Source organism: Astyanax mexicanus, chromosome 5 (assembly GCF_023375975.1).
Source record: "Astyanax mexicanus isolate ESR-SI-001 chromosome 5, AstMex3_surface, whole genome shotgun sequence".
NCBI lineage: Eukaryota > Metazoa > Chordata > Actinopteri > Characiformes > Acestrorhamphidae > Astyanax > Astyanax mexicanus.
This window is the reverse complement of record NC_064412.1, coordinates 11888593-11916500: the sequence shown is the minus strand read 5'-3', so window position 1 is coordinate 11916500 and position 27908 is coordinate 11888593. Positions and strand designations below refer to the sequence as shown.

General features: G+C 37.6%; 2 protein-coding genes across 2 annotated transcripts in view; both read right to left on the bottom strand.

The window, feature by feature from the left end:
• Positions 1-764: 764 nt before the first annotated feature.
• On the bottom strand, positions 765-15118 carry wnt2ba (wingless-type MMTV integration site family, member 2Ba). Its single transcript, XM_015606902.3, has 5 exons — positions 14711-15118; positions 8784-9004; positions 6546-6823; positions 5105-5369; positions 765-2176 (listed from the first exon to the last, which is right to left on the bottom strand). Exons 1-5 carry the CDS (start codon positions 14809-14811, stop codon positions 1947-1949), a joined length of 1095 nt encoding a protein of 364 aa, XP_015462388.3. The 5' UTR covers positions 14812-15118; the 3' UTR covers positions 765-1946.
• A 6976-nt stretch (positions 15119-22094) lies between these two features.
• Positions 22095-27908, bottom strand: part of cttnbp2nla (CTTNBP2 N-terminal like a) — a 31403-nt gene continuing 25589 nt past the window's right edge. The window contains exons 3-5 of the mRNA XM_007253356.4: positions 26670-26924; positions 25887-25994; positions 22095-25069 (exon numbers count right to left, since the gene is read on the bottom strand). Coding sequence (XP_007253418.2) covers positions 23873-25069; positions 25887-25994; positions 26670-26924 — 1560 coding nt within the window. The 3' untranslated portion in view covers positions 22095-23872. The remainder of the gene's footprint in view (positions 25070-25886; positions 25995-26669; positions 26925-27908) is intronic.

Below are 27908 nucleotides of genomic sequence, written 5' to 3'. Positions count from 1 at the left end.
TACCAAGCAACCAGTGCCTATATATGGGACTTAACTTTCATTAAATAATATGCAGTTTTAAAGCAGATAGGTGAATGATCTTTATCACTGCACTTCATTAAATGCTTATATACAGCCCTGGAAAAAAAAATTAAAGACCACTTTAAAATGATAAGTTTCTTTGATTTTGCCAAATTGAAACCCTCTGGAATATAATCAAGAGTAGGATGGATGATCACAAGCAATTAAACCAAGCTGAACTGCTTTTAAGTTATCCAAAAGTAGTGTGTAAAACTGGTGGAGGAGAGCATGCCAAGATGCATAAAACTGTGATTAAAAAACAGGGTTATTTCTAAACTCTTAAAACTTTAAATGAATATGAACTTGTTTTCTTCGCATTATTTGAGGTCTGAAAGCTCTGTATATTTCTGTCATTTCAGCCATTTCTCATTTTCTGCAAATAAAAACATAAAATGACAATATTTTTGGGAGTAATTTGGAAAGAAATTTGGGAGAAATGTTGTCTAAAACTACAATGTTTATTTAACTCAAACATATACCTATAAATAGCAAAGTTAGAAAAACTGTAGCCTTTTTTTCAGAGCTGTATAAATTATAAGTATTATGAGTATATAAATGTAACAAATTAGGGCATACCATTAAGTCAGTCTTTGATCTATATATTTAGTGTATTTCTCCAAGTCAAATATACAAAAAAAAAACCTTACAGGAAACAGTTTTAAAGAAATACAGCTGTAGTATTGTTTAACAATATAAATGCTGTGTTCAAGTACAAAAAATCAGCTCCTTCTGCAGATTTATTATTGCTACTGGACAAATCAGGTCTAAATCCAGCTGGAAAACACTTCCAACATTAGTCCATTTTGAGTTGATTTTCTATACAGTACCAGTCAACCAAAGTTTGGACACACCTTTACTCATTTAATGTGTTTTCTTTCTTTTTATGATTTTCTAAATTGTGAAATTAATATTGAAGTTTTTAAAGCTATACAGGAAAAACATGGAATTATTCTGTAAAGGAAAAGTGTTAAACAAACCAGAATATGTTTTAGTAGCTGAATTTACTTGTAGATTTGAGGACAGATCTGCACATTCTTGTTATTTTAATCTCAGTGTCTTCATGAGGGAGAATCACCTGGAATAGTTTTCTCAGTGTCTTGAAGGAAGGAGTTCCTGGAGGTGCTGAACAATAGTTGCTGCTTTTCCTTCACGCTGTGAAGCTCCAGCTCATCCCAAATCACCAAACACTTTTTTGTTTTACTGTTTACTACATGCCCTCAATTGTCATGTATTTTATATTAATCTACAACTTAGAAAATAAATTAAATAAAGAAATAAAGAAAAACACTGAATGAGGAAAGGAAACTTGTCCAAACTTTTGATTGGTACTGTATGTTCTTCTCTAGCACCATCTCCAGTGCTGGGGGACACTTCCAACTTTAGTCCTTTTGTGAGTTGATTTTGTACATGTTCTTGATGCTCTGTACCATCTCCAGTGTCTTGTCTATAAAAGTTAATATAAAATCTCAGTTAGCTAGACTTACTCTTCGTTTCAGAGTCCGGTTTAAAGAAAGAGCATAACGAATGCGAAAGTTCATTCTTGTCAAACAAGTCCTCACAACAAGTTTAGTGTTATGTAAGTTAACAGGACAGTCTTTTTTTTCATAGTTTTAAAGCAGTGCGCAAGCAGTTCTAAGTTCTGATCAGAGGTTATTCAACCGCAACGACACAAACCACATACACAACATACTTTCTCATGACATCCAATGACTAGCAAGATTCCAGACTTGGCATTAGCTTCACCTCTGCTCTTTCACCACGGAGGTCCAACAAGGTTCAAGGTTCTGTTGGTGGGGATCAGGAGGCCTGGGACTCGCACCCTGTGATGCAGTGGTCCACATGAAAAACCTGAGAAACTCGGAAGTGATTGACCACGTCCATGCCTGTCAGGTGAGATCCAGCCAATCGGGGCGCTTATGAGGCTTGCAGGTGTGAACGTCCACAGTGTCCTCGCAGTCTCTGCATTCCACAGCGCAGCACCACTTAAACTTGCACTCGCACTTGCTGACCCGTTTAACTCGCGTGGTGTCGTATCCTCGGCCGCAGCACATGACTTCACAGCCGTCCATTCCCCTGGATGATTTGTTGCACACCCTCCCTGCAGTGCCCAGAGAACCTGAAACAGGATTAGTTATTGTCAAATCCGCTGTTCTCAAATCAGACAGTGAGTGTACCCTTCAAGTTAATTGAGAACGTTATAAAAAATAACTTTTAGCAGCGTTTTGGAAAGGTTACAGGAAGGTTAGCCTGTAAGATTACAGCAATAATGGTTATTACACGTTTTAAAAAAAGTTACTTAATAATGGTTTGCATCACAACATTATTAGAACGTTTCTCACAAAACATTTCCAGCTAAAGAAATACCAACATCATGGAAACATTAAAAGTTAAATTCTTAACTCTAAAACTTAAAATGATCAAACATTACCAAAATGTTTAAAATCGCAAAATTAAAATGTTTCAAGAAAATCCTAAAAAACTTGACAGAATAAATGTTCTAAGAATGTCCTAAGAACCATTGATGGGATGTATAGATGGAAATAGGTGGATTTGTGCCCCCTAAAATGATACCGCAGAAAAAGCTGAAATTGTTTTAAAATAAACTTTTATTTTGAAGGCGCGTCAAAATCTGCACCCCCATCAGTAAAAGCCCCCTCTCTTGAGTCAAAGTAGCTTAGAAAACTATCTTGTGTATTTCCATTTTCAAACTAAAGTTAAAGCCAAGAAGATGTGAGTGCGCGCTCCCGAGAGGGGGTGCTTTTCCTGGCGGGGGTGCTGAATTCAGCACAACATCGGCTTTACACACGGGGTCAGTGATAAAAGTAATAAATCACAACAATAACAATATACTGCAATAAAAAATGACTTTTGGGTTATGTCTTGTTCTGCTAACAGACTCAGAGGGTTTGGGTTATCTAATGTTTATGTTAACTGCTGCCTTTGCTTTTGTTCTACTAACCAAAAAATTGTTAGCTGGGTCATTGTCAGTGTCACAAAATGGATAATCCAGGGGTGCTCAGCACTGTTCTTGGAAGGCCTAAGTCCAGAGCACTTTGAGCAATGATATCACCAAACTGTGCTGGACTCGAGCTCTCCAGGGCCAGAACTGAAAATTCTTGGGAAAGGCTTTCGGGGGTGTTTGCTGTGCTGTTCTAGGCACTTCTTGTGAAGCCTATGAATCAACATTATTTTCAAAAATTAGAATTGAGGCTATACTCATTTACTTCTTAATAATGTAATGTTAGTTTTCTTATTTTACCCGATTTTATTCCAATTAATTATCCAATCTCTGTTCATATAAACTCACCCTATCACAAGTAATGCCCCAACAATAGGAGGGTGAAGACTATAACATGCTTTCTTCAACACATATGAAGCCGGCCACTGCATCTTTTCCATCTGCCGCTGATGCAGCATCACTGGGTTTCCAGTGTGCTCAGAGGAAAGCACAGCTCCCCAGCTCTGATACATCAGCTAACAGATGCCTGCACTGTAAAACATTACAGCCACATTAAGTTATGTGAACTTATTTGTTCTTTTCAATTCCAATTGCCATGACAAGTTTAGTATATTTAACTCAAGTTCCTTTGTTTTACATAAAAATAACTTAAAATAACATATTGTCTTAACTTCCTGTGAGTTATTCAAATTTACCCAAGTTTATTCAACTTACGTTTTTAAGTTATTGGTTAAAAAAAATGAAAGTGTGAAGATTTGAAAATGCAGAGAGGTAGAGTGATAGGCAGCAAGTTAGAAAAGACTGGAGTACTTTTTACAACTTTAAAACCGTGGGCACATTGGGCTAAACACTTTTTTAACTGACGCATAGCAGTTAATAATAATAAGGAGCAAAAAACTAAAGGGGATTACTTTCAGCTGCGTGAGTCACCAACACTCCAAAAAGTAATTCTGTGTTTTAGTCAGAAGAACTAATGTTATTAAGTTGAGTGAACTCACCGGCCAGTACAACTCCATTGTTTTCAATCGGAAAACTTAAAAAGGTTTGTTGAGCCAACGAAAAAATGTGATTTCAACCAACTTTTAGCTCTTTCTACAGTGTTGGTTCATGCAGCTTTCCTATTGGTTCCTGGTACCATATATCTGCATATTGGGTGTAGCCGCTCGCTTACTTACCATCTTTGTGTTGTCTGTTGCCCAAAGCTACCTTATTCTGGGCGTGCACTAATTATAATATATACGTTGATTGCCAGGCCAATATTTGCATATTGGGTGTGGTCTCTCCCTTACTTACCATCTTTGTGTTGTCTGTTGTACAAAGCTACCTGATCCTGGGCGTGCAGTAATATAATATATGTGTTGATTGCCAGGCCTCAGTGTTGTAGGCTGTAAGAGCACATTAACTTTGTTGTGTTTGTAGTGATCACAGTATGCTGGCTTTGAGCTACAGAGTTCACTCTTTACTGAGTTTACTCTTATTCTGCCCCAGCAATATACTGTCAGTATTGGCAGTTAAATAATAATGTTAAAAATGTTTCTAATACTTATGGTTAACTTAAAATAATAAGTTGTGTGAATATTACTGAAGTTTTACTAACTTGAAAGTGTGTGTTAAAATAAAGCTGAATTGTTAGTTTATTTGACTAAACAGAACATTTTTTTAAAAAGGACAAATTAAACACTTGAGTTGTTTTAACTCAGTGCATCAAGTTGAAACAATAAGTAATGAGTATTTGAACAACTTGTTTAACTTAACATCTTGAGTTCATACAAATGTTTTCATCAAGTTGAGTTAACTCAGCTTTTTAAGCTTTTTAAGCAGCAGCAGGGGAACTTATGTTGCTGAGTTTAACCAACTTAAAATGTTTTACAGTGTGTGCTGACCAACATTATCATACTATGAGTGATGTGAGAAAAAGCGCCATCTATCCCTTCAGAGAGAGCAAAGCCAATCAATAGTGGCAGAATTTTGGACCGCTGGACCTCTAGCAGCCTTTCTAATTAGTTTTTTTTTTTTCCATTACACCACAATTACTTAATAAAGATATGATTAAAATAAGATAAGCCTCTGTGACCTTTCACCCACCTGCTGTTCGATCCATAAGACAGTAGTCTGGTGAGCTTTCCACATACACCAGGTCATTTTTGGTTGTTCCTTTGAAGTTCCTATCGGCGGCCATGAACCCAGTGCCATCCTGGTTCATCGTGACCTCCACTGCTGTGTTGTACTTCTTCCTCAGATAGTCTCCAGTGCGGCGGAAGTCTGACATGGCAAGCCAGCACGTCCTCAGAGCGCACGAGCCACTGACTCCATGGCACTTACACTCAAGCTTCATGAAACGCTTCACTGCCTAGGGGGAGCAAATGTTCACCAATCAATAACTCTATATTGGTTAAGTGTAAATGTAACAGTTAAGTGTAAATGTAACAGTAAAGTAAAGTGTAACAGTAAAGAGTAGTAAAGTACAAGAATGCTGTATCTGTAATCTACTGGATTATTATTTTTTTCCACTGCGAAAGCGGTAGATGTTTTTCACTGTCACCTGGTTTGATGAAGATTCTTATCATTGAGTAAATCAAGAGGTCAAGCTGATCTTATGAGAAAATCTCAACGCTTCTGTTCTGCCTTTCACTCTACAATATCATTTCCACTTATTTTACAATATAATAATTGCAATACTTAAGTAAAAAAAATGTTAAATACATCAGTATTTCCGCTTAAGTTCCACTCTTAAAGAACACTTCAGCTTCTACTTAAATCAGGTTTTTTGATAGTGCCCCGATAGTCACCAAAAATTCAAAAACTAAAATATCATTGTGGCATAACCAGAATTATATGAATACCTATAATTACTTACCAAACACGTTTATACTATCAAAGCATTATATTTCACCTAGTGCTGATTAAGCAATAATACAAGAGAGGGAGTGCTATAATGTGTAATATTGGCACTGCTGTGCTGCGGTCGTATATCAGCACAACAGTGCCAATATTACACATTATAGCATGAATCCTGAGTGTATTATTGTGATTATACCACAGATCCATTACCGCTGTTGACAAGAAGACAATATATTTATTTAGAATTTGGGATAAATGTTGTCCATAGTTTATATAATAAAACAACAATGTTCATTTTACGCAAACATAAACCTATAAATAGCAAAATCAGAGAAACTGATTCAGAAACTGAAGTGCTCTCTTTATTTTTTCCAGAGCTGTATATTGCAGGTTGTTAAGAATTAGTTTTAAACCAGTTACCATGGACAAGAAGTAGAGGAGATGAATAACAGGAAGATAAACAGACAACAGGGATGTGTGTAGTGTTGATGGAAACTAACTGGTGTGGTATGTTGTTAAGAAACAAGATCTCTCTGTGAGTCATGGGTGTAAAATTGTGTCAGCATCTATATTTGAGGGTCCCAAGATTTTAGAGGACTCGGCCCACGTGGCCCATCTTCAACATGAAACCCATGATGCTACTGTATCCTCTGAACCTTAAAGCGGTTATGCTACAGATGCTCACCATTCTCCCACAGCGGTTATTGTGGAGGTTCATCAGAGCTCGGGCATCTTTTACCATCCTCTCCCTGGCATCCACAAAGGCCTTGGCGAACTTGATGCCGTAGTTGATGTTGTCGCTGCAGCCGCCCCAGTCAAAGTCACCCATTTCGTCACTGGCTCGGCCTCTCTTGTGGGTATCACAGCTGCAGATCTTCAGCTCCCCCAGGCTACAGGCTCTGGTGATGGCGTAGACCACTCCCGCAGAGGAGATCGCATACACAAATGCTGCTTCGCGACTGCCTGGAGGGGAGGGCATGATGATTATCTATATGGCAGAATAATAACTGCAAAAACTATAAGATCTGAGGCATTATTTAATACAAATGACTAATTTCTGCACTCGTCGAGTTCTTCCATATTATTATCTAGGGTCGTTTTAAGTCATTTAGGGACTCCCCACACATGGTTCACAGCAAAAAACCCTATGGATTACCAGCCCGTCTCGTCCACCCAAAGACTACAGGAACCACAGCATAGACTCACTGTTTAAATTCATGCACATTTTATATCAATTAAAACTTTTTTTGACAGTGCAAATACTTCTTACATGCATGTCGCATATACTGCGATTAATGCTGTTTATTGAAAGATTTTGAGTTAAAGAGGATGAGAAATAAGCTAAAATAGTTCCATTCAACGGCCTGCTGCTAAAACCACAGCTCTTAACTCAACAAAGCTGCTGATGATACATACTTCTACTGTCACCTTTCTGAGGGATTCATAAAATCGTCGTCAAAGCTGATTCATTTTATTTTTGTTAATAATACTAAAATCGACTTTAATGTCGTTGTTCTTTAATCAGGATGTAGCCCAAGTCCAAGAGGTTTGTTTTACTGTACTAACTTTGTTTCTCTGCATTTCCAACTCATCCGAATAATTGTTTGTAAGCTTAACAAACCTTGGCTCATTGGAGGTATCAGGCTAGTCATTTATAGCTTCCTCCTCCAGTTTCAGATCAAAACAAGTGCTTTTGAAGCCAATAGATTTAATGATTGTAATTCATATTGACAATGTTGCTGTTCTTTTTGTAGCTGCGCTGTTTGGTTTGTAAGCGCTACATCATTGCTAGGTCATACATGGAGAGCTTCGGATACAGTGCATTACCGGCTGCTAACAGCTCTCAGCCAATCACATTGCAAGGTTGTAATATAACTGTGGTATAATTATGTTTAGTACACAGACTTACTACTTTTGGTCTGTTTTTTTATCTTGATTTTTTCTGGCTTTTTTATGATTGCTGAAATTTGATATTTTGCCAGGTGCAGGAATGACGAACCTGGCTGGCTGGCTACTGTTAGCAACCAGTGGGAGGGGCCCCCTTGAGTGGGATTCTGATACCAGTGTTGTTGTATTGTACTGCATTGATCATCACAATATGTAAAAAGTTTGCTCACAGTTTGTCATTGCATTTAATTCATAACCAGTTTTTGTCTCTGGGCCCTAGGCAAGCTCGTGGCCCAAGGCAATTGATTGGTTTTCTTGCCTTACTGCAATGGGTCTGGTATCATCTAATGTACAGATTGTTACGTTGGTTTTATCCATAACCATGCAGGCCAACCTCTGCTGTGCTCCCACACTTGTGCTTATGGTTCCACCCTTGTGCACATGTGATATGGACCATGAACTAACCATCATCCTCTCAGGTTTAAGCTCTTGGCTTTCTGGGCCTGTCTAAGAGTACGGGAGGCCACCCTGGAGCTTCCTGCCATCAGACTGATTCAGACCAACACTTCTTCACCTTCAGTTCTCTGGATGATTGCACTCGCAGCCCTGAGGTGTGTTTTTCCCCTGCAGCGGAGAGCACAATGACCCCCATTTCCCTCATTTTTCATCCTCCCGCTTACGCACTTAGCCAAAACAGAGGGTGATATGTCAAAGACGGCAGCTTTGTCTGTCTGCCAGAGTCATCTTCACAAATATTTACATCTCCTATTACTGTTTATACATCAGCCGTGCAGAGCCCCCCTTACTTGCCACTTGTATTTGGAGAATATCCACTCTCTCTCAGACTCTCTCCCACTCTTGGAAAGCTGAGAAGCGTTGGCTTCTTTCCTCCCGCACTAGTTCTGCTTACAGCCTATTTAGCCTATTTATACGCAGCATATAATCCCCTGTAGGATCCTTATATATATGTATGGATTATTTATATCAGCGTTATTAATGTGCTATAAAGTGCTCTATAAATAAAGACGGAACTCACTGCGAAGCATGACCCGGCCGAACACTGTGTGGTCTCGTTCCAGTGTGCTGCAGTTCCAGCGGTGGTGCCGGAACTGGTGCTGGCACTCCCGGATCCACTCGTTGGCTCCCTCACCGATGGACTGCATAAGGTCTGGGTGTCGCTGGCACAACTGCCGCTGCTTGTTGACCAGGCCGGGAATGTTGTCGCATATAACTCGTGCACCCAGTGCACCGATGTACCTGCAGAGAAGATAAGCCCAAAAATAACTTATTTCCATGGGTCTACCAGATTAATTACTACTAAAATATATGCAGTCAATCATCAGCAATCAATATTAAGGTTAAGTAACGTACTGTAAGTCTAAACTGATCTGGTCTCATCCAGAAATCAAATATACTGTATCTGCTGGTCAGGTTCCTTAGTTCTTATGCAGTACTCATGCAGAAGCTCCGAGGCTACGGTAATTACAGCTTATTAACTTTACCAACAACAATTTAAATGTGGTTTCCAACTCAATGTCATATATAATTATTAACTTTACCAACAACAATTTAAATGTGGTTTCCAACTCAATGTCATATATAATTTCCAATTAATTGCATTTGAGAAAGCTGGATATTTTAAAGGGTGAGGTGGGTTTTTATTATCAATGGAGGCGAGATTTTTTACTGAAATATAAATGTTAACACTCAAAATGACACCTATATGACAAAAAGTCCCGTCCATCAATAAAATTAATCAGATAACTTGTTGCTTAACTCAAGGCTAAGTTAAAGTCAGATTTCAATTTCATTAACTCTAAAATGTTTCTAATTTTACTTTATTATCTAATATCTAACATAAGGAATGCACCGATATGGGAATTCTGAGCTGATGCCGATATATGATATTACACATGTATAACTTACAGAGAGACTACACACTCTCTGCACACTTTAGAAACAAATGTAACATTAATTTGTCTTACATTTTTGCTTTCACCCAACTGTATATAAACTTAAACTTAAATGGTTAAATGGTTCTCCTAAGAAATTTGTCTTCACATTTTTTATTTTCACATTTGTTAGCTAACTGGTCTTTATATAGACTGGCCAAGCTTTAAGCCCCGTTTATGAATTAACAAGTTAAAATTATGTATTTTTTTTACTAGTAAAAAGCTTTAATTATAATAAATAAAAATGTGCTTAAATTAATGGATTTTAAAGTAAAGCGGCCAGTGTTGGCCCTTCATAGAGGAATGGTCAGCTGAGCTTTTATTCTTTTCCAGTATGGAAAATATATTTCCGGAAGTATCAGTTTGAAATATCTTGATTAGATTAAAAAAAAATGCAATTTCTGGTGATACTGATATAATTTTGATTTTGTCATGGATCTCTATTTAATAATAACTTGTGTTTTTTTTAGGGCAGGACTATGTTTTTAGTTCATGTTTGATGTGCTATCTGCATGATGGCAAAGCTAGACTACCAGTAAAGCATGTTTCACTGTAACAGAATAATTGGCATTAAATGTATACTTGATACTGGTTATTTTACAGGTATATGTTGAATATTAATAGGGGGAGTGTTATCTGCAACATCTGCAACAGTGCTTCCAGTATATAGGGAAATGACAGAAACCACAGGATTGCAATATGTTAATTGATCATAAAGCATTACCTCTGGTAAGTGAGGTTGAACACTGGCCAGCATGTTCATGCCAAGCCAAAGTGAATGATTTGAGTGAAGCCTTTTAGCAGATGCCAAATGGATGACATTTTATTTTTATTTTAAATGGCGCATGCATTCAATGTGTACTGAAAATGTGTCATAGAAGGCATTACCACCCACAGTGGACAGCTCAGTTTGTGACAATGATCATGACCGGCAACATTTGGCTGGAAGTGTCCATATAAACAGATCAGTTCAAAATTCCCCAAAATTATTTAAGCTATTAAATATTATTAAAGCTATTTAACTATTATAAACTATTATTAAAGCTATTTCTTCTATAATGCTAGTTCTTATATAAAGTTGTACAAATATGATGCTCAATGGCCAAGAAATATTTTTTGAAGGCTTTGAGAAGGTTTTGGTCAAAAACATATTTGTCAGAAAGATACATATAGATTTTCATAAAGCAAAGTAGTTCTAAAAGACAGTTTATTTACCACTATTTTATCTTTACCATTATATCATATAAAGCTCAGAAGGCATATGTAGGCTCATTATTGGTTTTTAATTAAATGCCTGTATTTGTGTAGCCATCATGACCCATGGTCACTATCAATACTGTAACTCAATTTATTTTTCCACAATAAGAAATTACCATTTTTCCTTTTTGGGAGAACTCTATTTTCCATACTTTTGTCATTTATTTTATGGTTACTGTTTTCTTCCTAAATGCATGTTATGCATTGAAATGGCTTAATTCACATCATATCACCCTTAATGACTATGGTTACATCTGAAAAAATTATAACATTATAACAATGAAATTTGAGTTGAGTGATAATTTCGACCTGCAGTTTACACAATGCTATAATAGGTGACTTTAATCTTTTATTATATATTAGCTGTAATGCTCCAGATAAAAAAACAAATTAACTAAACATCAAACTGTTCAGAACTGTAGGCAGAATTTCTGAGCAGTGTTTGGACGGGAGACTAAAATTCTAAAATCAGACCATGGGTGGCAAATTGGGGATTACAGTATCCTCCAACTGACCCCTTCTATTCAAATCTACAGCACACACACACACACACGGTGCAAAGTTTATGCTGTGCTCACACAGCCTTGTCTCCTTCCCGGATCTCATTATCCAGTCAGTCGTAGGTACGATGGTGTACGATGGTGCTCAGATGAACCTACGGCACAGTTTCCACTCCTCTTATGGACGTCCCTGTCCCTATCACACACACATGCACACAGACACACACATACACTGCTCCAAAAGACTTATCCTTCTCACCAGCAAGCAGGGAGGGCCTGCTCTGCAAGGCTGCCCTGTTTATCCTTCATTCACACACACTCTGTGCTGCATAAGACTTATCAGCAGCATGTGTCTGGATTTAAGAAAGAATTGAGGACTCCTGTGAGCCAGAAAAGCAGTGTGTGTGTGTGTGTGTGTGTGTGAATTGATTGCTATGATGACAACAATCCCCATAACTGTATAAATTACTGTAGGAACAGAGAGATATTTATCACTGCAGCTCACGTGGCTTCAGGCACGCCGCCGTAGGTGTCCCACCAGCTAAACCTCATACTGGTGGTGGGCCACAATTACCTATATGTGGGGCATGGGGGTCCACCTGCCTATTCATGAAGCAGGTAAGATATAACTTCCTGTACTTGTGAAGATAAAAGATCATATTAACGTTGTTAAGGGGGGATTCCATTCACAGTATCTAAAATTGGGTGGACTACTGAGACCTCTGTTGTTTACACAGCTGTAGGCCGCGAAGCAGTCAGCTCCAGTTTGGTAAGATGTTGGACTGTGTTGATACTGCTACCATTGAGACATGATGGAGGGCCCACGAACGCCGCAATTAGTGACAGGGAAAAACATTTAATTGAGAAATCTCGTAACGTTTCATCACATCTGCAGTTACAAAACCGGCAAGTGTAGAGGAGCTGAAAGGCAATAACCCGCGACCAAACTCAGACAAAGTCTATGGCCCTGAACAAGAATGTCGGACGAGTTAACACATTACAGACGAGTATATTATATGGAACGCCTCGGCTTTCATGCACTGCTTCAGCAGTTTCACACAAGACCTACTGCTGCTGATTGCTGGTGACCAGATCTCAACATAGTTTACTAGTTTAAATCTTTTCAAAATTATTCACATATAAATCTATACAGTGTAATTATTAGATAAATTATTAGTTAAATTATGAGATAATCAAAACTCATTAACTTATATGAGTTAGTAATTAGAGGGAGGAGCTAGGCTTTCAAAACGTGTAAGCAGGCTAATCATTGACTGCTTCAAAACTAGTTAACAAACATTATCTAAAAAGCAAGATGCTTAATTTTACAAATTTCCTGCTAAATAATCAGCTGTGAAATGTAGTTATCAAAGTATGTATAAATGTATATTTTCATGGAAAAATGAAGTTTATTTAATTACTTTCAAAAATGCATGAATTTTTCAAAATGCTCAACAGTTTCTTAGAAGAGCTGTGTGATAAATCTTCTATACAAGTATACTGACATACTGTGATAAATATGTTCAGTAGATAGATAGATAGATAGATAGATAGATAGATAGATAGATAGATAGATAGATAGATAGATAGACACTGCACACTGTTCTCATTTTACATTACAGTAACTACCAGGTTACATATTATATTTATTCAGTACCGCTGAGTACATTGTTAATATCATAACATTTTGAATCATTGATTTGATAGATATTTGGTGGTAAAATTTGGTGGATATTTTGAATTTTATCGCAAAATGTATCAGAGAACAACAAAATATCACAGAATATCAGTTGTTTCCAGTATCTCCCAGTACTTCTGCAGCTGAAGTGGCAGAGCCTATCACAGGTAAATATTTAAGTTTATTTAATTCAGCCTTTTTATCACAACCTTGCTCTTATCAAGAAATAATCTCTGAAGAGATAAATCAAAATCCACAGATCCAAATCATTGCACAAGTTTGCTTGTTTTGACAGAAGAAGCAACAGGATTTATGATATGTGGGTGAAATTACTGAAAAAAAAAACAAGGCCAGACCAAAACGTCTCCTCAGAGTTGCTTTACCCAGACCAGTGTAATAGAGGACAACAGCATCAGTCTCTCTCTCTCTCTCTCTCTCTCTCTCTCTCTCTATGTGTCTGTCTGAGTTGTTTAATTACTACATATCAGTGCCATAAGCTGGACAGTAAGTGTATGTTATGTTTTACACTGCAAAAAATCCACTGGCAAAAAAATAGATTACATGTATGTAAATTAAGATGTATATGCTTATATAAAACAAAAATCTGTCAATGGTTTAAGTACATTTTCCCTATTAAGATTTCTTAAAATAAGCAATTGCAAGTTTTAAAATGAGCAAATTAAGATTAAATTATTAATAATTTAAGTCAAACTATTTAAAATAAGGTGACAATTCCATGTACAGTTCTGGAAATAATTAAGAGACCACTTCAGTTTCTGAATCAGTTTCTCTGATTTTGCTATTTATAGGTATCTGTTTGAGTAAAATGAACATTGTTTTTTTATTCTATAAACTAAGAACAACATTTCTCCCAAATTAAAATAACAAAAAAGATGCAGAGCTTTCAGACCTAAAATAATGCAAAGAAAACAAGTTCAAATTCATAAAGTTTTAAAAGTTTATAAATCAAAATTTGCTGGTATAACCCTGGTTTTTAATCACAGTTTTCATGCATTTTGACATGTTCTCCTCCACCAGTCTTAAACACTGATTTTGGATAACTTTATGCCTTTACTCCTGGTGCAAAAAATTCAAGCAGTTCAGCTTGGTTTGATGGTGATCACCCATCTTCCTCTTGATTATATTCCAGAGGTTTTCAATTTGGTAAAATCAAAGAAACTCATCATTTTTAGGTGGTCTCTAATTTTTTCCAGAGCTGTATTTAAGACTTATGCTTAATAATATGCTCAATATTTTTATCAGAGAAACTAATATATATATGTATATATATATATATATATATATATACATATATATATATATATGTATATGTATATATATATGTATATATATATACATATATATATATATATGTACATATATATATATATGTATATATATATATATATATATATATATACATATATATATACATATATATATATATATTATTCTTTTGCAGTGTAGTGATACATATCTGCTGCCAGTGTGAATTGTGTCTCTGTATTCTGTGGTTCAGAAAGCTGAATGAGTTTAGCAAGTGCATGAGTTTAGCAGAAGTTGAGCAGACACTCACCACCAGGAGGAATCCACGCGCGGGGTGAAGAGGAGCAGCAGCAGGATGAGGGGGCAGTAAATCCTCTGGGCAGCACAGCCGGTTCTACCACCAGCTCCCATCTCGAGCTCAGAGAATAACAGACTGATTCAGAGCAAAATGTGAGTTTCTGTCTCTTCCCCAGAATAACTAGCTCAGCACTTTCTGCACTGTTCTCTAAATACTTCCATCATCAGGACCCTTCTTTATCCTACCTGTCCACCAGAGCCTTTAGAGAAGAACAGTATCCAGAGTCCAGTGCTCTGCGCTCCTCTCCCAGACACAGCCAGTCACAGTTCCCTGCTGAAGCTCCAGTTCCTGCTGGGATGGAGTTAAAGATCTGAGATCAGAGCAGATGACTGAGTGCAGTACAGTATATGAGCTCCAGCATCAGAGAGAGTCAGAGAGCTTAGGGAGCTGAGGGGCTGAGGGGCTGGGGGAGGGAGCAGGGGCTGTGGGTGTTCCTCATTGGACAGGCTGGGTTGTCAGTGAGGATGGGGTTGTGAATGAGTTCAGAGATAACACCAGATTATTTCCCTGATGCACACCCACTACTGAACATTCACCACACACTGAAATACACTGACTGACCAAAAAAAAAATCTCCACCCGGATTTAAGTAAGTAAATGATGAGGGGTTGATGCTGCAGTTGGTCTGCAGGTCTAGGTTCAGCAACAGTATGTGCTGAAAGAATGAGGTCAGCTGACTACCTGAATATACTGAATATAGACCAGGTTATTCCATCAATGCATTTTTTCTTCCCTGATGGCACGGCCATATTCCAAAATTATAATTCCAGGATTCATGGGGCTGGAATTGTAAAAGAGTGATTCAGGGAGCATGAGATAATCATTTTCACACATGGATTGAGAGAGTTCACCACAGAGTCCAGATCTTAACCTCATTGAGAATCTTTGGGATGTGCTGGAAGGAGAAGACTTTGTGCAGTGGTCAGACTCTACCATCATCAATGCGGCGAAAGATCTTGGTAAAAAATGTATGCAACACTGGATTGAAATAAATCTTGTGACACTGCAGAAGCTTATTGAAACAATGCCACAGTGAATGCGTGCTGCAATCAAAGCTAAAGGCGGTCCAACAAAATAGAGTGTGACCTTTTTTTTATTGGCTTCATTAGTTATTTTATAGAAATAAGCTCTCTGCCCTGTCCTGTGTGTAATATTTTATTTTTCATATTGACCTTTTTATTTCATAGACCATCCCTAAAGAGTAAAAAAAAAACATGTTAAAAAGTGTTTTAAATTCTACTAAATTACAAAAAATTAGCTATTACTTTGCCTTAATGGCTCTAGTACTACTGTTTGTCCAATGCAGTGGGCGGGGCCCAGCTACTGTTTTATTGCTTTATAAACTTGTTTATTGGCCATTCATGGCTTATGGTCTATTCTGATAAACAGCTCTCAAATAGTGTTATGTGCAACAAAACATTTAAAAATAAAGAAAATACATGATGTCCATTGTAATGGATGCAGAGTCTGAAATAATTAAAGGAGTCAAATCTGAGAACCTTGTTAAAGCAATTAGGCAGTCAATCACCAGAAATTTTCCAATCAGTTTAATCTTTTATTCTTAAACCTTTTATTTCTTAAACATAAATTATTTTGCATAGTAAAACATCATATAGCAGAAAAAAGACCTGACATTTTGATACAATTTCACATACTGAAAATCAGTCTCAAATATTATAGAATGCAATATGTACACACATACAAACATATGGTGTAACATCTCATGTTGTTCCACATGTTGATATAATGTTAACTAAGATGTTTCATGATTTGTTACATGATGAAAAAGTAGTTGGTATTATATCTGTTTTTTTTTTTTAATTAAACAGAAGTACCCAGAAGTAGAAATTGTATTCAAATTATTTTTAATCATACAATTTTAACATTAGTGCTTTTCTAAACACTAACATGAATAAAGAGTTCTGGTTTAAATATAATTTAAGTCCCTGAAACATTTGCACAGGACCACATACAAGTCATAAGTAACTGTACATATATTAAAGTAAGATATTTTCTGACATGAGTGCAAGGTAGCTAGTGACACTGATGCCATTCTATGTATTCTAGCACTGTGTTTGTCTGGGTATCAACATGCCTTGAGCAGCTTATACAAGTCTATATTTAGTGCAATGAATACATTCTCTGTGAAGATGGCTGACATTGCTCATTTATTTCGGGATGTGACATTGTCATTCTACATAATCACCCGAGCCGTGTGTCGGTGTTAGTAGGCATATGTTCTGCTTTACACACAATAAAGTTAAGCAAACTTCAAAATAAGAGTCTTTAGAAAGGTCATGTCTTTAAATGAATGGTGTGCTATTGCTGGATGGAGTGTCTAAAACTGCACCGCATTTATACTTCATACCTTGTGCAACATTTGGAAAAATGAAACAGTGATTAGTGAAAGGTCAGAACACAAAAACACAAACAAACACAGAATATGCAACAGATAACATATGTATTAAATCCTCCGAGATTATTTGATGGTTGGATTTCTGTAGGCATGACTCTTAGTTTGGCCACTTGCTAGGCTGTAGATTTTACTGTGACATCTCTATGACAAATGGTTTTGCGAGACAACTGGGACATGGTGGCCCTTTAAAACCACAGGAGGTGTCTGGCTACAGCAGGGTGAGATGTTCTAGAAGCTTCCAGTAATGTTTTTTTTAAAGGAATCTAAACTCATATGTTTTATATTGTCTAACCTCTGTAATCTCACGCTGTGTGTGTATTTTCTTAAGTGCTGAAAGGCCATTACAATTCTTTGGAATTTGTTAGCTGCGCTTAAAAATGTCCAGACTCACGTATTGCATCATAACATCAGTTATTTTGCTTTGTAATCACAGCAGTATGATTGTCTCCTCCGGGGACAGGCCAGGAATGAACACACTGGCGAAGTCTTACTCATCAAAGGGCTAGCTGGGGAATTGGGCTTTGTGGTTGGGACCAATGTCAAATTATTCGCAGGATTCAACCTGCTGTGCTAACCCATGGAGAATGTGGTCTGGCTATTAGTTCAGCATTGTAAAAATGCCACTTTGAATTAATGTTACGTCCCTCAGGATCTCGATTTGATGGTAAACCTATCAGTTACCTCACGTTTTGGTCTAAACAGAGACGTTTTGTACTCAAGGAATTATTTGGGAATAAGGAAACTAGCAGGAAATGCCATCCTTGAGCCTAATAGCCTTGTTTTCCAAGTGGTCCAACTGTGGAGACAAGCAACATCACTATACTGGAATTTAGGGAAGGGTCTGTGTGTGTCAAATCCAAGAATTCACTCATTTTCTTTCAGCAAATCAAATAATTACAAAGAAGGCCTTTTTTTGTTTTCTAATTTGTATCTAATTTTCTCCCCAATTTACAAGGCCAATTGCCCAACCCACTCATTTCATCAGTGATGCCACAACACCGCCTCTTTTCAAGCTGCTGCTGATGCAGCATTGCCGAGTAGCATCTCAGCGCGCTCAGAGGAAAGCACAGCGTCTCGGTTCCGATACATCAACTCACAGACGCAGCCTTGTGCTGATCGACATCACCCTTCAGAGTGATGTGGGGAAAGAGCGCCATCTACCCACCCAGAGAGAGCAAGGCCAGTTGTGCTCTCTCAGGGCTCCTGCAGCTGATGGTAAAGCTACATTAACAAGATTTGAACCTGCAATCTTTCAATCTATTGGCAGACCTCCCAAGATCTATTGGAAGCCTGCCAAACCTGGGTAATAAAACCCAACACCTTGTCAAGAAAGACCCAGTGCTCTAACCACTGAGCCACCAATGCCCTAAAGTCAGCAGAACCAGTTCTGAAGAACTAAAGATAAAGCTTTGTAACACTTATGAAACACATGCAGTGTTTTCTTTTCTTACAGAGTACTTAGATGCATTCTTTTTAAAAATATATGCTATTAATGCAACCATAGCTCTTCTTTTTAAAACAGTTTGGTACTTAGGTTTTGTACCCTGCAATAAACCCCTTTACGATTAACCCACATTTTAGGTAAAAAATGTATCAGTTATAAACGTTTTATACAGTAGTGTGGCTATCAGAGGGACTTATCACTACCACAATATTAAACCACTTCTTCAGACTGTCAAATACCTCACATTCAAGTTTGTGATAAGCTACAATTACATGATATATTAGTCATATTAGCCTTAGCTCCAGTGAATGCATTAAGTGCATAACTTTGGGTGGGATTATCAGAATTATTTAGTCTGTATAATTTTTGTCGGAGTTATAACCTTATCCCTGAAGTTAAAGGATGCTGACAATTCGGACACAGAGACAGATAGCATCTAGTGGCAAACCAGACAGCTAGTTAACTCTTAGATTAGGTCACATCAGTGATTGTAAACCATGTAAAACGTTCCATAATCCAGACAAATTTACCAAACTGGACATTAACATGCTACTGACATGTCCTCCTGTTCCCTGGCTGAGAACTGGTGCTCACACTCACAGCATCGTGTGAGGGAGGCATTCGCTGAGGCCATGCATGCGTCTCTGTTGGCCTCACAACCCCGACCCACTGTCCCCAACAGGAATGTTAATTGGTAAAATTCCAGCAGAGGAGGTGACCACATCTTAATAGATGATGTCTAAAGAGAAACCACAGAGTCAGCAAAAAATGATGGTTCTTTTAAAGAAAACTCAAATGACATCTTTCCACAATATTTTTCTACAATGTTCTCTGTTTATCATTGTTGTACCACATGGTTGGTTACCAGTGACAGTAAGTTGACTGGATTTTAATGTACTTACTACTAAAAAAAAGCTAAAACACATCAAATAACAGATATTGAAACCAGAGAACCTGCACAATGGCTTTTTATATATAAATCATTATCAGAGTACTGTGCCTTTTCGGCCCACAAAAAATGACAACTTAAAAAATGACTTATTTCTGTTGACTATGCATATAAATGATACATTCATAAGACTTAAAACTACACAGAAATCATGTTTGTCCAGCCTAATAGCTTTACATTTTTTTCTTTTTATTTCCTGAAAATGGCAAGATACATGACTATGAGGGTGGACAATTTTAGCAAATTTGAGGACATATATTGTTGATAGAGTTTGTGTTCTGTTTTATAGATACATTTTTAATTTCTAAAATTATTTTAATGACCTTGATATTTTAATATGACAGTGAATTAGTGACAGAGTTTATGCTTTACCCCAGCTAAAAAGGGAAACAATATAAGAAATATTAAGTGAAATTAATATTAATAGTTTAACAAAAAACAAGTGTTGTGATCTCACTGACATCAAAAAAACAAAAAAAAAAAACTCTCTTAAAGGGAGTGTACAAGGAATTACTTGACATATTTTTATGATAATAGCTTTAATCATCTAATCATTCAACCAGGTAGCTCTGTGGACATGGTGAAAAACACCTCCTAGAAAGAAACTGTATAAAATGTAGGAGACGCTTTTTAAAGTGAAGGTTACCTCTATATGTGTAACAATGTCTTCATTCATTGTAAATATTAAAAAAAATATTGATTCAGTTTCTGAATCACTTTCTCTGATTTTGCCATTTTTAGGTATATGTAAATAAACTGTGGACAAACATTTATCCCATATTCCAAATAAATATATCGTCATTTAGAGCATTTATTTGCAGAAAATGAGAAATGGCTGAAACAACAAAAAGATGCAGAGCTTTCAGACCTCAAATAATGCAAAGAAAAAAAGTTTTAAGAGATCAGAAATCAATATTTAGTGGGAAAACCCTGGTTTTTAATCACAGTTTTCATGCATCTTGGCATGTTCTCCTCCACCAGTCTTACACACTGCTTTTGGACAACTTTATGCCGCTCCTGGTGCAAAAATTTAAGCGGTTCAGTTTGGTTTAATGGCTTGTGATCATCCATCTTTCTCTTGATTATAATCCAGATGTTTTCAATTTGTAATATCAAAGAAACTCATAATTTTTAAGTGATCTCTTATTTTTTTACAGAGCTATACAGTATTATACAGCTATTCTGCAGCCATAAAGGGCACATTATATTGATCTTGATTGCATTAGTGTACCCATTCAGTGGGTTTTCTTTTCTTTCACAAGAAAATACTTGTTTGTGGTAATCAGCCGTTGCAGAACCAGGCTTACAAGCACTGAACTATTCCTTTTTTAAAGGACAGCACTGCAGTTTAGCAGTAATACCTCCTGGATATGTATCTCTCATCAGTGATATTTGGGAGGTGCAGGGAATGCACTGCTTGGCTGTGAAAGTTCTCCATTCCAGCTCTAAAGTGAATAAGCTGCACATTCATGCACGATTGGCCCTTAGTAACACCGCTGTGGCCCAGAGAGCAATGTGACACATACTTCATGCATGTTTGCATCTTTGTCTCCCAGGCCACACACACACACACACACACACACACACACACACACACACACACACACATAAAGAAGGGATTTGGGATTTAGGGAGAGGCTCCTGGCTGGGTAAACTGTGATCCTCACCCCTGTTAGTTTCACATGGATGCCTGCGATGTTCACAAATTTTTCACACACTTAGTTCCGCAACAGCAGCACTGGTGCAAGTGTGACAGTCAGTGGAGCTGCTGTGAGGAGTTGCAGTTTAGTTGCATATAACTTGTTGAAAATACTTTTTTTCACAGAAATCAGAGAAATAGTTACATTTTTAAATAGTGACCCAAAATAAAACTAGTTATAGTTAACTAAAGTCACCTGATAAAAGCTAATTAATTTCCCTCTGTATGATTTCAGTGATGCCAGATCATTTCACATGCTTTGTTTCACACTTTTTGAACTCTTCGCTGTGACTGTGGACAAGAGTTAGTTAATCATCTAGTACCCCCTGGTGGAATAAAGAGGAAATGGTACAAAACTTTGGGCAAAAAAAATTGATTGTCCAAACGATTGTCTAGGCGTTCGTAAGACAATTAGTTTATTAATGGTTACTAATTGGGTTGTAAATGCCTAAAAATCATTCATAATCAATTATAACACATACGTAGAAAGGGAAACAATGACGTGTTGTTTGCCAAATAGTGAACCCACAGACATCTATATTGTTGCCCTTTCTACGTATGTGTTATAATTGATTATTAATGAATTTTAAGGCATTTACAATCTAATTAGAAACCATTAATAAACTAATTGTAAACCATTCATAAACGCTTTATAAAGGTAGTCTTATTTTAAAGTGGTACCGATAAAAGTATAAGAATTAAAGCACATTTTTCCAGGTACAAAAACTGTATCACTATCAAATGGGATGTTACTGTCTTCTAACTATATAAGATGCCCAAACTTGCACAAATATATAGGAAACCTATTCACAATAAATACTAGCACACTGATATATTAAACATGTATATTTAGCATTCATTGTGAAAAGTACATAACATCAGCATAAGAGTGTCACAAAAACAATACACTGCACGTGTGCACGTTTTATAAACAATAAAATATGCCAGTCATGCAATCTCATGATTTCTAACACTTATAATCACTGAAAGGAATACTGCAGTAGAACTTGAGCTAATAGTTGATATGAAATATTTTGTATAGTTTTGTACATATGCAAAAACTGCTAGTAAAAAAAGCACATGACTGCATAATATATGTAGTCCTATACAAACAAATTGTTGCTGTCATTCAAAAACCTTGTATCACAATTTTAAAATATACAATTGTGAAAGTCAATGTAAAAATATTTAATGCTAAGTAATTTGAAGCATTTCAATTGGTCAGTTCACCATGAAAACCTGAAAAATGGCAAAAAAACAAGATACAAGGTTTTTGCATGACAGTGACGTAATATTACAGTGTATTAACTAGATAATGTTTTACAAGTACAAGACATAAATACTGGTACAAGTACAGGACATAAAAACCATGTGAGTAAAATAAACAAATAACTGAAACAATAAGAAATGGTTACTCATAGAGGACCTTTTATAATATACAAGCCTTTGACAATATGACAAAAAAATCACATGCAAAGAACCAGAGCAAACAGTAAGGCTGTGTGTGTTCAACTCACTGAACCTCACTTAGAACAACTGCATCAATACAAAAGCTCTATAAGTTTTCAAACTGAGAGAGTCGCATTGTAAAAACACACACCAGCTCAACAGTGTTCTAATATGGAGTGTATGCCCAAACCTTTAAACCCTAAAATTTAAATTGTGGGTTGTTTGTGAGCTGTGGTCTCCTCCCTGCACCAAATCATCCATTTAATCTTGAATAAAACAAGCAAAACCTCGCTGGCAGATAAGTGCTGGTTTACTAATGAGATTTATGTATGTAACGTTGGTTGGCAAAATGCATTTAAAGCAAAACAACCGTTAAAAGCTAATCTAACTTAAAATAACATCATTAGAAACGTAGTCTGTTTCTCATCCACTGATGTAAAAGCAGGAACAGCATCTCAGTCACTGCCTCGCCAGGCTGGAATGCTGCCTTGGTGGATTCAGAGTCTTATTTGTTTAAAATATTAAAGATGTAAAAAACTTGTTTTGCTTTTAATTGTCAACAAATGCATGTGTACAGCTCTCCATGGGGAGAGCTCAAAGCATGATTCAGATTTAAGGCTTCCTTTTTTCCCAAATGTAGGGAAAACCCAGAAGCAAAACTTTCATGTAATGGTAATTATAATAATTCAACTGTTCAGGTGTAGGTCATTCAAAGTGGATGATCAATTATGTGAAATGATTGTTGACAGCTGAAGTGGAGATTTCCTCAGCACCAACTGTGTTAGAATTTGTTTTAGAAGATATTGGTGAATGAGGCCAATTATTATATATTTTTTTATAATGATAAAATATTTAAAAAATAAGGCCAAATCCATATCATAATGCAGTAATAGAACAATGGCATTCAGGCAGCATATTTATAAACTTTATAACTTTTGATGAGGTAGCATTTACGGACATTTTTAGGCTTGTGCTGACTATCGCCACTGTTCTGACTGAGACTGAACATGGCATTTCACACTAATCCATTAAGTTTTTGTTTTACATCTACACAATGATATTAGGGAGAAATTGATCTTAAAGATTAATTGTAATATTTCTGTTGAACTGGATTAACTTGTCAATGGCAGGTGTCAATGAGGTGTAAGGGATGCCAGCTAGCCACTGGAGGACAGAAGCATGTCTGGCTCTTTGCTGTTTTCGGACGTAGTTTTCCGTCCGCAGCCGGCGGACATCTGAGCCAAGTGCGCAGCTCGTAGGGTGGCTGGGGAGGGTGGAGTTTCGGCCAGGCCTGGCTTCTTTGGGGGGATGGGGGGTGGGTTTCCTCTCTCTGCTCTGGGGGTAGTTGGCGAGCGAATTCCAGGAGACAGGGCACGATAGTCTGTGCCAAAAGGTGAGCTGTTTGGGGAGGCTCCCTTGCTGGAGTTCTGCTGGCTACTGAAGCGACTCAGGGCCTGGGTCAGTGTGCTGCGGGCTGCCTGTTTGGAGCCACTGCCCTCTAGTGGAGAAGCTGGGGAAGTGCTGGGTGAGAGGGGAGAAACAGGAGAGCCTGGCTGAGGTTCTTGCTCTGCCGTGGACTGGAACTTGTGACGGGCTGCGTGGAAGCGCTGATGGATGCCAGCCTGGTAGGCAGCCTGTAGGCTGGGGGAGGAGGTGGGGCTGGAGCTTGTTTGGGGGGAAGTGCCTGTACTGCAGGAAGACTGGTGGTCAGTATTTAGATTTTTATTAGACTGTACAGTCGAGTTCCCATTGGTCAGGTCACTCTGATCTGGAGTTATGCTGGACGGATACGCTCCGTTTTCTGTTTCCCCGTTCTCCTTTTTCTGCCTCTCCTTAGCTCCACTCTCTTTCACAGGTGTGTGATGGCCATTCATATTCATTTGGCTTTTACCTGATTTCTCTACACCATCCTCCAAAACACCATTGCTCATCTGCACCTCCACCATCCCTTCTCCCCCACTCAGCTCTGGAACGGCTCTCCTCAGCCTCTCCACCTCCTCCTGCAGCTGCCTGCAGCGCGCTTCCTCCTTCCTTAGCCGCAGCCCCAGCTGCTCCCTCTCCGTGTCAAACTCGGCCAACAGCTCCTCCCTCCTGGCCTCCATCTGCATGGCACGCTTCTTCTCCTCTTCCAGCTCCGCCCGCAGGGTCTGATTGGCAGTTCTCTCACGCTCCAGGCGACGGCTGAATTCTCCCACCCTCTGTGCCTCCTCGTGGGCGCGGGAACCCGAGCGTTTACACTCGCGCCCCAGCGCTGTCATCAGCTGCTTGTGCTGCACGCGCTCATCCTCCAGCTGATCATGCAAGCGTTTATTCTCCTTCTCCATGCGGGAGACCTTCGACTTCTCAAACTCCAACTGAACACACACAAAAGCAGTTATTACAAAAAATGAACTCTCAAAAGAATCACAATGATTATTATTGAATAACAGAGAAAGCACCACACTGACCACTTACGATGCTTAAAATGCTTTGTGCCCAAATCAAAATGGCTGTGATAAAAGTCACCCTAAAACAGAATTTGTAAAAAAAGAAATCCAGGCTGCCAATGGTACAGCTGTCAAAGTGTTGCAAGGAGCACAACTGTCCTCTCTCTGGGTGTATTGGATGGCTGGCAAATAACTATGTTGATAGTGGATATAATTTGAATAGCATCATGTTCATTTGACTAAATATTAGACAAAATCCTTCTTTGCCCAGTTAAGTTTGGAAAATAAGAAGTATTCTTCGATAAAAAAATAGACAATCCAAATGTATATTGACTAAAGTGGTACATATTTGCACACATATTGCAAAATGTATGCATGTGTATTGCACATGTATTTCCTTAATAGTACATTTTATCAGCTTCTTTTTTGTTACTACTTATTTATAAAATGTATCATGTGACATAATTTTGATTTTAAACAAACAAATTTGTTTTTATTCTTCTTCTTTTGTGCTTCTAGGTTTTTAATAAGTTTCCCTGTATACATCTAGTTTCTAATATTTTAATATGATGAAAAACACATAATATATCTCTATCAAAATATAAAGGTGACTAATTAAGAATAATTTAATGCTGGTGACATTAAATTGTCTCTTTGCAATATTTTAAAATAAGCGTGGAAGTGATTAAAGTGCATGAAAAAAATTGTTCTAACAGGTAAGATAATGGGCTGTAAAGCTCTGTACCTGCTGCAGGAGGCGCTCTCGCTCCTTCTCTAAAATACAGGTGACATCATCTCCCTCAGCTGTATCCTCAGCATGCCTCCGCTTTTCTTCCTCTAAGTCTGCAATGACCTAAACCATCACAAGAGGGAAGCAGAGATATAAAGAAAGCATAATAATTTAGTCATATTCCACTATACAGAGACTCAAGACTGACCTACTGAGGCATGTGATTGGCAGACAGACAATTTAGGTGACACATTTGACAGATGGCAGTATCACTGTTAATACCAGTAGTGTCTGCTTGGTCACATGTAAAAAGACCAAGTATACATAACATCTGTGATGTTATCAGCACTGTGGTATACTAAAATGTTTAGAAGTTCAGAAATCAATATTTGGTTGAATAATCCTGGTTTTTAATCACAGTTTTCATGCATCTTGGCATGTTTTCCTTCACCAGTCGTACACACTGCTTTTGGATAACTTTATGCCACTCCTGGTGCAAACCTTTAAGCATTCAGCTTGGTCTGATGGCTTGTGATCATCCATTTTCCTCTAGATTATATTCCAGAGGGTTTCAATTTGTTAAAATCAAAGAAATATGTAATTTTTAAGTTGTCTCTTTTTTCCAGATTATCGGTTTAAAAAAAAAGAAAATTAAATGCTAACAAAAACACATGCTCTTTCAATGGGTTGCTGAGTGCCTGATAAAAGTGTTCTACAAGTAAAGGTTAAAAAATCTACAAATATTCAATGCCAATTTCTTGAAGAGATCATTATTTCCCTTCTCTCCCCAATTCTTACCCTCCTGTGTCTGCTCTCAGCAGCTGCTAGCTGTTTCAGCATCTTCTCCTGCATCCTCCTGCAGTGTCCCACCACCAGTCTGAGCATGGCCAGTGGATCTGACCGTCCTGTGGCCTCTCGTCTCTGGGAAGTGCTCGCTCCATCTCCCTGATAAGAGCCCTGAAGGACTTCGCTGTCCCTCTGCAGAGCCAGAAACGGGTCACTCAGGTCATATCTGCCATAGCGCTCCCACACGTATGCATCCCTGCGCTGGGCCTAAAGAGTCAGGAGGGACAAATCAAGCACAAATCAAGCAAACTACTTATTGACCCCCACTCTAACAGTATTTAATTTCCACTTTCACATAAAAAAAAAAGGATATCCATGATAGGCTTGAAGCTACTGCTAGCCAATATACAGTATTGCAGTAAAGTGGTACTACCTTATCAGCTTAAAAATCAGGAACAATTAAAAAAAAAATAGACATGAGCTTGAAACAGTGTTGAAAACAAAGCTATGCTATGGTTTAGAGTAAGCTGCTAAAGTGGCATGATTCAGCCAATCAGAGCAGAGCTCATAAAAATATTCATGAGCCCACACTAAATCCAAAATCATATTTTGCAGCAATTTAAATAAATTTTATCCTCAGTTTGTAAAACCACATTTGGACCTTTTTTTCCAACCAAAGTAACATATTAATTATTTATAAAAAATAAAAGTGCTGTTTAGCTGTGTTTTTAAGGGCAGCAATGTCTTAAGGAGAACATGTGTTCTTCTTAGCAATTTCTATGAACTAAATAAATCGAATCAAATCAAATTTATTTGTATAGCGCTTTTAACAACTGGTGTTGGCACAAAGCAACTATACAGAAACATGATCACAGGACAAACAATCAGGCAAAACATTAAAAATAGAAGATACAGAATATAGAACCCCCAGTGAGCGCTGAGGCAAGGAAAAACTCCCTCAGAGCTGCAGGAGGAGGAAGAAACCTTGGGAGGACCAAGACTCACATAAAAGGGGGGACCATCCTACCACTGGTCAAACGACTTTTAAATTAAATTTAAAAAGTCTTTTATACATCCACATAGGTTTTATATATTCAGGAGTATAGCAGCGCCACTAATGAGGAGCTGATCTGTGGTGAGTGGTGGAGAAGAGCTGACTTCAGGATATCTATTAGTAATACCACAGTGATGATAACATCAGGGATGTTATGGGTTATTGTTGTTTTTGCATGGAAGACTCAGGAGCCAAGC

Coding starts and splice junctions, on each gene's coding strand:
- wnt2ba (XM_015606902.3), bottom strand. CDS start 14,811: ATGGGAGCTGGTGGTAGAACCGGCTGTGCTGCCCAGAGGATTTACTGC. Junction 9,005..14,710: donor CGCGTGGATTCCTCCTGGTG/GTGAGTGTCTGC, acceptor TCTTCTCTGCAG/GTACATCGGTGCACTGGGTG. Junction 5,370..6,545: donor ATAACCGCTGTGGGAGAATG/GTGAGCATCTGT, acceptor TGCTCCCCCTAG/GCAGTGAAGCGTTTCATGAA.